Here is an 11,140-nt window from a genome sequence, read left to right on the forward strand (position 1 = left end):
ATAAAAACCATGAGTTATCTGTTTTTGCAAATAAACTCTTCATATATTAAAATAATAATAATAAGGTTAGGGGGGAAAACATTATGTTACACTTTGAAAACAAATACATCAAATGTCCAAGAAAAACTTAACACAAATCTTGAATAAAACATCCACTCCTGTTTGTGTCAGTAGACAGTTTAATGGTGCAGGGGTCATGACCTGTGAAAACTCAGCCCAGCAGGACACCTAATAAATCCACATTTTCCTTGGAATAAAAACAAAGGAAGATCTCCATATGTCCTGCTGTTTTGTACACATAATAACTAAGCGAATACAAAAAAACGTATTTGCTCATACATGACTCTGCAAAGATGAAATGAAACATGTTTTCAAACAGCAACAATGTTGCATAGGCTGACGAATGACGTTCGTTCAAATAATCACATGCACAGCTGCCACCTGCTGGTGAAGAACGGAACGTCTCTAATTATTGTTCCCTCAATTAAACCACTTCAAAAAAGTTCCAGAACAGATTCACTCATGCAAAAACGAAAAGTTATAAATTCAACAGCCGTCTATAAAAATTTAAAAAGTGTAAAAGTGTCAGCATCACCTCAGCTCAGGACTGAAAGTTGAGCGCGCCGCGTAGAATCCGCCCACTTCCCTCAAACGTGTCCAATAGTTTCTCTGGAGTCTCATGAGCTTGATTTAATGACCTCTGCTTGACTTTTCCACCAATTTACAGGTGTACCATCACAGGTGGACAGCGACATGGAGGGACAGCAGCTACAGCAGGTGAGCATGTTTATTTACAAGTTTATATTTATAAACAACATACTTGTTTTGCCAAAACTATTAACGCAGCAAGAGTATGAGTTTTTAATTCGCGTGTCATCGCAGTTTGACGTTTGAGAGCACTTAAGCTCGAAGAAATAACATTGAAAACATTATATAAGCTTTCTAATTTGATTGCTGGTAGGTTTTGAACCCGGAGAGGCTGAAGTCACTAAACGAATGGGCGCAGAATAGCTCCATCACTTTAAAACAGGTCAACGGCCAGAGGAAATATGGTGGTCCTCCTCCGGGTAAGTACTCTTGAATTGGACCGAGAGCAACCCTTTGAAATTAAAACACAACCTGTGGCATTTCAAGCTCTTTTATGTGTCACAGCATGAGAGTGAAGTATGATGTGGATGAAGCTGTAGCACATGGCCTGTCATTTTTTTTTTCTGAAACAGGCTGTTTACCTTTCGTTTTAAGAACAAATCTTTATCTTTTTTGGTTTAAAATAGCTTGTCATGTAGGACTGATACATTTTAGCTATCTTATTAAAGTTTGAACTGTCCCTCTTTTGTGCTTTGTCTTTACCTGCATTAAAACATGGACACCTGGAGCTCAATTAGCTGCAAGTGCTCATTGCTGCTCAATTATTGCTGATGGTTTTAGATCATTGCTTGATGGAAATGATTGGTTCAAGATCACTTTTAAAGTGAAAATTGGAGATGAGAACACTGTGTTGGTCACTTTCATGTACCTGTGGATAGGCATGGGCCGGTATAAGATTCTGACGGTATGATAACCTTGGATAAAAATATCACGGTTTCACGGTATTACGGTATTGTAATCACTGCTCTACAATGTTACATTTAAATGTCTGGGTAAAAAAAATAACCTTTTTTTCCCCAAACGGATTACAGTATATTTTATTTTAGGAAACATATAGAACATTTTGTAACATGGAACAGAAGGCAAAATAATTAAAATAAATAATTGAATCTTCTTAATTAAATTAAATTGCAGTCACTTGTGTTAAAGGTGCCCCGTGTAATATTTAAGATGATCTCTAGACAGTGGTGCAATAACTATGTTTTCAGGGGTGCATAAAGACCTTAATTAACCATTATGTTTTTATTAACATAGAATCAGCTTGCGAAAAAAAACACTGACACAATGATGAACAAGTAATATTCACAATAACATAGTTTTATTGAATGATAAAGTTAATATAATTCCTTAAATTACATTTTAAAAGAAATCTCACTATTCGTTGCTGTCAAAAAAAAGGTGAGATTTAAATCCTGTATCGGCTTCCGTAGTTCTGTAAAGGGAGGGGTGAGCGGTACTCTGCTGCAATTCACAATCTCGCCGCTAGATGCCACAAAACCTACACACTGCACCTTTAACGTGACAGAAGGCTTAAAAGCAAAGACGTGATTTCACTTTAACTTAATTGTTGTGCTAAAGTTCACAGAAACGTAAAATTAGTACATATAGTCTGCTATTCCCCACTCTGTGTTGTGGGGGTTCACCTCCTTTGGCCGTCCTGAACTTACATTACTGCTGAATCTCACTGACTGTGGATCACGTGCACAAACACAGACACGCGCCTGAGCACTAACCGGTGGGGGAGGGGCTGCATTGTTTTCTCTGCAGGGACGCAGACACGCAACCTAGTAGGGAGTCCTGCGCTTTCACTTTGACACAGAAAATGCGCATATCGTAGGAACGGTATAACTTTTTTTGTTTCCGGTTTTGAAACCGTGACTTTTTCAAACCGCGGTAAACCTTGAAACCGGTTATCATCCCATGCCTACCTGTGGATATTTTGTGTAAGTCAGAGCACAGTCACAAATCTATTTTAGTTGCCACACTAATAACTTCAGTGATATTATCCAGATTAGGGTTGGTTTTAAAAGTAAAAATATAAGGTTTATTTAACACACTTTTACCTTTTGCAAAAACATCCTTCATCAGCATTGCATGGTGTCTCATTGAATGGGGCAAGTTTTTTAAATGGGAACTGTATTAACATTTGTGACCCTCGACCACAAAACCAGTCATAAGGGTTCATTTATTTTATATTGAGATTGTACTGAATAAATATGCTCTACATAGATGTATGGTTTGTTAGAATGGGACAGTTTTTGCAGAGATACATCTATTTGAAAATCTGGATTTTGAGGGTGCAAAAAAAAAAAAACTAAGGCGAGTAAATCGCCTTTAAAGTTGTCCAAATTAAGTTTTTAGCAATGCATATTACTAATCAAAAATTACGTTTTTATATTTTTAAGGTAGAACATTTACAAAATTTCATTGGAACATGATCTTTACTTAATATTCTAATGATTTTTGGCATAAAAGAAAAATCAATAATTTTGACCTATACAATGTATTTTTGGCTATTGTTACAAATGTACCGTTGCTATTAAGACATTTAAGGAGAAATATAAAAGTATACATATATGTAACAAAATGTATATATGTACTTTCTTAGTAGTTTGTGCTCAACTTGTACATCTAATTGTCAGCTTTGATCTGAGTTTCAGGTCAGTGTTTATTATGTGATGTTTTCATCATTTTTCAGAATATAATTATACTTTTAAAGGATCATATCATGAGAAATTGCATTTGCCTTGATCTTGATATCTAAAAGAGCTTAATACAGTATGAAATATATCTCAAAAAATATATGTTTTATGAAGTCAGATCTTGACAGTTTGAGCATTTCAGCTTCGCTGATGGTCATAATTAATTATCAGCTGGTTTTATCACAGTTTGACCACTGGTCAACATGAATTCCTGAAGCTTTGAAGTCACAGCTAACCAAGGTTTCAGACTTGAAAACGTCTTGGAAAAAAATGTGCCTTTTTCCACAAATTTTGTTTGTATGAAAATTGTATAATATCACATACAGTCGTGGCCAAAAGTTTTGAGAATTACATAAATATTGGAAATTGGAAAAGTTGCTGCTTAAGTTTTTATAATAGCAATTTGCATATACTCCAGAATGTTTTGAAGAGTGATCAGATGAGTTGCATAGTCCTTCTTTGCCATGAAAAAATAACTTAATCCCGAAAAAAACTTTCCACTGCATTGTTAAGAAGGCTTCAGGGCGTCCAAGAAAGTCCAGCAAGTGCCAGGATGGTCTCCTAAAGAGGATTCAGCTGCGGGATCGGAGTGCCACCAGTGCAGAGCTTGCTCAGGAATGGCAGCAGGCAGGTGTGAGCGCATCTGGAAGACTTTTGGAAGATGGCCTGGTGTCAAGAGGGACATCAAAGAAGCCACTTCTCTCCAAAAAAAAACATCAGGGACAGATTGATCTTCTGCAAAAAAGTATGGCGAATGGACTGCTGAGGACTGGGGCAAAGTCATATTCTCCGATGAAGCCTCTTTCCGATTGTTTGGGGCATCTGGAAAAAGGCTTGTCCGGAGAAGAAAAGGTGAGCGCTACCATCAGTCCAGTGTCATGCCAACAGTAAAGCATCCTGAGACCATTCATGTGTGGGGTTGCTTCTCATCCAAGGGAGTGGGCTCACTCACAATTTTGCCCAAAAACAGCCATGAATAAAGAATGGTACCAAAACACCCTTCAACAGCAACTTCTTCCAACAATCCAACAACAGTTTGGTGAAGAACAATGCATTTTCCAGCATGATGGAGCACCGTGCCATAAGGCAAAAGTGATAACTAATTGGCTCGAGGACCAAAATGTTGAAATTCTGGGTCCATGGCCTGGAAACTCCCCAGGTCTTAATCCCATTGAGAACTTGTGGTCAATCCTCAAGAGGCGGGTGGACAAACAAAAAGCCACTAATTCTGACAAACTCCAAGAAGTGATTATGAAAGAATGGGTTGCTATCAGTCAGGATTTGGCCCAGAAGTTGATTGAGAGCATGCCCAGTCGAATTGTAGAGGTCCTGAAAAAGAAGGGCCAACACTGCAAATACTGACTCTTTGCATAAATGTCATGTAATTGTCGATTTGAAACGCCTTTGAAACGTATGAAGTGGTTGTAATTATATTTCAGTACGTCACAGAAACAACTGAAACAAAGATCTAAAAGCAGTTTAGCAGCAAACTTTGTGAAAACTAATATTTGTGTCATTCTCTCAACTTTTGGCCACGACTGTACACATTTGCAATAATTGTGCCGTTCTCATATTGTGTTTTCAGAAAGTTCTGGAATATTTGTCCTCTCCCCAAATTTCATCAAAATCTCTATCAAAATCGAGTCATATATAATCTAATTAGAAGGGTTATTTTGACATGTTAAGATTTTGCTTGCATCTTCCGTGTAAATATATATTTTTCTATTTTATTAAAAAGTTTTCAAAGGTAAATCAATAACAATTACATTTTAACTATTTCAAGTGTGATTAATGAGATTTGTTGTATTTTGAATCCAGTTTTTCTTTGTAAAAGGCAAAAAGTTGATCATACTGATTTTAAAGTTAAGGATTCATTAGTTTGAATCTACATTGAAACAAACACTATCATAACATCTTAGTTCAATTCAGTATACTTTATTTTTGACGAAACATCCAATGTTTCAGTCCTGATAGCACATTTTCAGTAGTGACACGATTAACGATAATGAGATGATATTTTGCTGTGTGTGTTATTGTGCTTAAAGACTACCATGCTGACTCCTAAAGTTTTTGAAATTCTTTATATTCTGTGAAAATTATTGTTTTCCAATAAGTTTAAATTGATTTTTGCCTTTTATGGGCATATTTACCTTTATAAAGCCTTTTTTTTTTTTTTCAAAAAAATGTGCATCATCTTTTGAGTCAAATTCTTACATTTAATCAGTCAATTATAATAATAATACATTTAGGCTGTTACCAAACACATTAAAGCAGTATCAACAAAATTCATCTTTGCAGAAGTTGCATATGAAATGGCATTTAGATGTATTAATGCAGCTATATTTGAAATTATTTAAAAGTCAAAAGATACTTTGAATGTCGAATTAAAACCGCCAGCAGGTGGCAGCAAGTCACTGTTAATAAGTAAGTCATTGCGATTGAATAGAATCATTTAAATGGTTGATTTATTCAGACGCAAAACACTTATGTTGCCCAGAGATGCAAAACAGTAAATATCCTGTTTAAAATGTAGGTATTTTAATATTAACTTCTTGTTTATGGAACTGTTGTATAAAATCAATATCACATTTGTCATAATGCAGATTTTTTTTTGAAAAAACGACACTCTTCGTGTAATATTGATTAACTTTATGAAATGATAGAAATATATAAATTTTCTGCCCCCATATCTTAAATAATGTGATCATTCTGAATGCATTTTAATAGACTAAATCATGTAGTGAAAGAACGCATTTTAATGCGTACTTACTAGACTTCATCATGTGATGTTAATGTAATGTTATTTGTGCACTCTGTAGATGTGTTTTGTTTTTTTGCAATATACTCCATGTCAAATTGCACGTCGTTAAAACAGCAATTACGATATTATTGCAGATGATATATATCGCACACCCCTATGTTTTGGTAGCGACCACATCTCATTTTAACTTGCATACTGAAACACTACTAAAAATTTTCAAAACTGTATGTTACTAAATATTTTGCAAATTTCCTTCAAATAAAGGATTATGTGTTTCCTTTTGTCACTACCGAAACATTGATGGCAAGTTTCAATTGTGACTGTTACAGAAGTGACAATCTTATGTTATAGCATAGCACCCAAAAAAAAAAAACAAAGATGTCAGTTCTGAAACTTTACCAAATGTTTTGGACATGACTGTTGTGGTAGTGATGATTTTAGATACTTAGCTTAAAGATGCTAATCAGCACATGGTTAGCTAGCACAGTATAAAAACTAAATGTTAGGGAATAACTCCCAAAAAAGTGTTTAATCATAGAAAAGTGGTGTTCGATAATAACATTCTTTAAAGTAACACAGGTTTATTTAGACTTTTGAACATGTATATCTCAAAATGATAGGGCCCGTCTACTCACCATGTAGCTATGAGAGAGAGTGACACAGGAATACATCCTGATCTTAAATGTTGGGGTGTAGTTAAAACCAGTCTGAACCAATTGACTAAAACATACACTGTTTTGGTAGTGACATGAAAGTTAAATGAAAATGTAAATTATCACTCCTTTTGCCTTTCTTTCCTTTTCTTCTCTTATTCCAGGCTGGCAAGGTCCTCCTCCCGGCCCGGGCTGTGAGGTTTTCATCACTCAGATCCCACGTGATGTCTACGAGGACCAGCTGATCCCTCTTTTCCAGAGCGTTGGCACTATTTATGAGTTTCGTCTCATGATGAACTTCAGCGGGCAGAACCGAGGCTTCGCCTATGCGAAGTATGGTGACCCTATCACTGCCTCCACCGCCGTCATGTCCCTCCATCACTACCGTCTGCCGGAGGGGGGCAGCCTGACAGTGCGCAAGAGCACGGAGAAGCGGCAGCTGCGTCTGGGGGATCTTCCGACTACCATAAATCAGGTAGAGTTGCTGACAGTGCTGCGAATGCTGTCTGACGGGGTGGAGGATGTCCTGCTGAAGATGGCCGGGTCAAAAGGGAGAGAGGCCGTGGCTCTAGTGAACTACTCCTCCCACTACGCGGCATCCATGGCCAAGAAAGTGCTTGTGCAAGGTATGGCGAGACATGGAAATATTTGTATTATGAACTGAATGGCTTTTCTTTTTTTTTTTTTTTTTTTTTTTAAGAAAGTAGTGTGCAGTGTGTTGCATGAGTAGTATGTGAATTTTCACAATTAATATGCCATAAATTATAGTGTCTACAATGTATTAAATGGATGGTTCACCCAAAAATTAAAATTCTGTCATTAATTACTTACCTTCATGTCATTCCAAACCCGTAAGACCTTTGTTCAACTTCGGAACACAAATTAACATAATTTTGATGAAATCCAAGAGCTATCTGACTAGGGGTGTAAATCGGAGCCTTCAAGACGATTCGATACGATACCGATTTCTTAAGCCAACGATTCGATTGTTTTCGATACTTCAGAATTCCCTGTGATACGATGCAATTCGATCCGATTCAATACTAGATATTTTTACATTAAGTTTCAAATAAATCAACAAAAATAGTAAATAATTTGCCTTTTATTGAGAATACAGAAACAGTATTCTGTTCACATAATGTGTAAGTTACACTATAGCAGTTGTGCTCAATGCACTGCAAATAGAACAGCAAATATAACAGCTACTGCATCTACAAAGTACAATCAGATAAATTGTAATAAAAAAAAATAAAGTCTAATGCTTATAGTGCAGGTCTACTATGGCCAATTAGCCTATTCACTGTTTAAAAAAAGTTTCTTTTATACAAAATTGGTTACATTTTGAAAATACAATTTCCCTCTTATTTGCATCTTAATTAAGAGGTAATGGTCACACATCCTCTGCAGTAGATGAACTGCAAATAGAACACTACTCCACAAAATCAGTTAAGTGCAATAATAACAAAAAGTAAGTAGGACATAAGCCTACAGCCCATTCACTACAAAAGAAAAAATATTTTAGAAGAATGAGGTATTTAGGAGCATGGCTCATGGCTTGAGTTATAACAGAGGCATTGCAAATAGAAGAGTTACTCAACAAAATCGCTCTGGCGGTTCCATCGCTCTTGAAAGTCAGACAACAGTGTGAGGTGTGTGAACATGAACAACATAGACTGTGAAACGCAAGTAACGCGTGTGAAGTAGAAGACAATAATGAGGTTAGCGCCACTCACAGCTTAGGAGTAGGTAGTACGCTTACGTCGGAGCCATAGACAGTAAAAGAAAGGTCGGAACGGATGCTAAAAATAGACAGGTGAACAAACAGGCGGCAACATAAACACATTAATCGATACTCTTGCGGACGAATCGATGCATCGATGCATCGATACAAATCGATTAATATTTACACCCCTATATCTGACTCTGCATAGACAGCAACGCAACTGAAATGTTCAAGGAAGTTTTGGCATTGTAGTACTCTCATGAACACACATCAAAGAGACTAAGAGACTTTTTTGTACATTAAACTGCAGTAGGAAAAGGTATTGTAACATTCAACCAGTTATGTCACCATTAATTGAGAACATTGATCTTTTAAGTTTAAGTTTTCTTATGCCTTTTCAGCTTTTAAGAAGCAGTACGGCATTGCCATTAACGTGAAATGGGCGTCCTTCTCCAAGTCAAAGCACATCGATGAGCCCATACAAGAAGGCAACTGCTTTACCCCACCTCGTCTGAATCCCCTCCCCAAACCTTCTATCACTCCTTCTCCCCTGCACTCTCAGCCCTCCCTTCATGATGTCCCGGTTTACCCCTCTCTCCAACCCTTCTTCCGGGCCGTGGGGGGTCCGATCGGCCCTCCGAGAGAAGAGATGTTGCCTCAAGCCTCCGTGAACCGTGACGCCGTCTCTCAGCTGCAGTGGTTGTGCGAGTTTTACAGACTCGGCACTCCACAATATGACGCCTTTTACCATCACACCAGCTCCGATGGATTCCTCTGCTTCAGCTTCAGAGTCACCATCCCAAGCTTTCCTTTGCCCCTGTACGGTGTTATCCAGATCCTTCCGGGTACCACCGTTCAAGCCATGAAGCGGGAAGTTTATCTAGCCGCCGCTGAGCAGGTGATCCAAACCATGAGTAAGGCCTCGAATTTGCGACCTTTCTAAAATTTGAGCGACGTTATCAGTTTCCGTTCAGTATTATGGTTTGAAGGCATGTACTGTTCCAGTTTCAGATGAGTGAGTGGAAATGAATGATTAAACAAGTATTTGGTTTAATGTTAAAGAAAAAAGGCCAATATAGGCAGTGAATTTCTTTTAATTTTGCAAGCTCTTGAATTCAGTGGTATTATGTTCATGTTGGTATAATGTTTAATGCTATTTTAACTATATAATATTAATCATTTATGTTGTTTTAGTCAGCCTCATCACATTTGGATGACTGCATGTTTTCACGACTTCTTATTTTGAGTTTTTCACCATATTTGATTTTTCACGATTTGTTTGGAGTGTTTGTTTGTCACGTTTGTTGACTTTGCATGGTGTGCTATTGACTCCTTGTTTGATGGGTTGCACTGACTATAAATGACATTTGTACAGTAAATAATTTGTTCAAGAAAAACTATTTTTGTATTTGATTATTACTTGGATGTATCACTGTTGCTCATATTTGCGGTAAGTCAAAACATATTGCTACAGATGACATAACTCATTGTCGTCCATTGGTTGTTAGCAAGTGAAATTACAATATTCTTATATAGAAGACCATTTTCACCACTGAATAAAAACTAAAAATGGTAATTGACTTTTTTTCTCAGAATTGCGTGATAAAAAGTCAGTATTGTGTGATAGTCACAATTACTATTTTTAATTTTACAGTTCAGTTTTTAATATTCAGTTGCGAAAATGGGCTTCTGAACTTGCAATTGCAAGCTAGAAAGTCAGAATTATGAGATAACTTACAATTGTGACTTTTTGCCCTCAGAATTGCAACTTTATAACACTCACTTGCGAGTTAATTTAGAATTGTGAAATATAAAATCGTATCCCCTCAACTTTACAACTTTATAAACAATTTCTAGTTTATCTCAGTTCTGAGATTCTAAATACAAACTCACAGTTGTGAGGAAAAGACAGAATTACAAGATAAAAACTCGCAATTGTGAGTTTATATCATGCAATTCCGACTTTATGACTTAAAGTTGCAAAAACATTTTATTTTTTTATTCAGGCAGCTTACATATTCTTATTTATGCCTGTCTGAAACATAGAGGGTCTCAAATATTTAAATTTTTAAACCGTAAAAATCACAATACTTACATCTGTCTTAAAATAATTACTGCTGTAAAAAAAAAAAAAAAAATTACATTTCAAAGCTGTAAAATTACAATACTAATTTGTCAAAAAACACTACCAGTCAAAAGTTTTTGAACAGTAAGATTTGTTTGTTTTTTTAAGTCTCTTCTGCTCACCAAGTCTGCATTTTATTTGATCCAAAGTGCAGCATAAATAATAAAATGTTTTTACTATTTAAAATAAACGTTTTCTATTTGAATATATTTTAAAATGTAATTTATTCCTGTGATTTCAAAGCTGAATTTTTAGTATGATTACTCCAATGTCAGGTGATTCTTCAGAAATCATTCTAATATTTTGATTTGCTGCTTAAAGATATTATTATTATCATTATGCTGAAAACAGGAGTTAGTAGAATTTTTTTTAGGTTTCTTTAATGAACAGAAAGTTCAGAAGAACAGCATTTATCTCAAGTAGAAAAATTTTGTAACAAATGTCTTTATCACTTTATCAATTTAAAGCATCCTTGCTAAATAAAAGTATTACGTTTCTATAAAAAAAATACTGACTGCAAGCTTTTAA

The 11,140-nt window shown here is 36.0% G+C and overlaps 2 protein-coding genes across 2 annotated transcripts in view; one reads left to right on the top strand and one right to left on the bottom strand.

The window, feature by feature from the left end:
• Positions 1 to 11,140, bottom strand: part of igfbp7 (insulin-like growth factor binding protein 7) — a 380,063-nt gene that overhangs the window by 18,970 nt on the left and 349,953 nt on the right. The window lies entirely within an intron of this gene.
• On the top strand, positions 754 to 9,430 carry dnd1 (DND microRNA-mediated repression inhibitor 1). Its single transcript, XM_073820961.1, has 4 exons — positions 754 to 777; positions 962 to 1,067; positions 6,929 to 7,390; positions 8,889 to 9,430. The coding sequence occupies exons 1-4, from the start codon at positions 754 to 756 to the stop codon at positions 9,428 to 9,430; spliced, it is 1,134 nt and encodes a 377-aa protein (XP_073677062.1).

Source organism: Garra rufa, chromosome 16, assembly GCF_049309525.1.
Source record: "Garra rufa chromosome 16, GarRuf1.0, whole genome shotgun sequence".
Taxonomy (NCBI): Eukaryota; Metazoa; Chordata; class Actinopteri; order Cypriniformes; family Cyprinidae; genus Garra; species Garra rufa.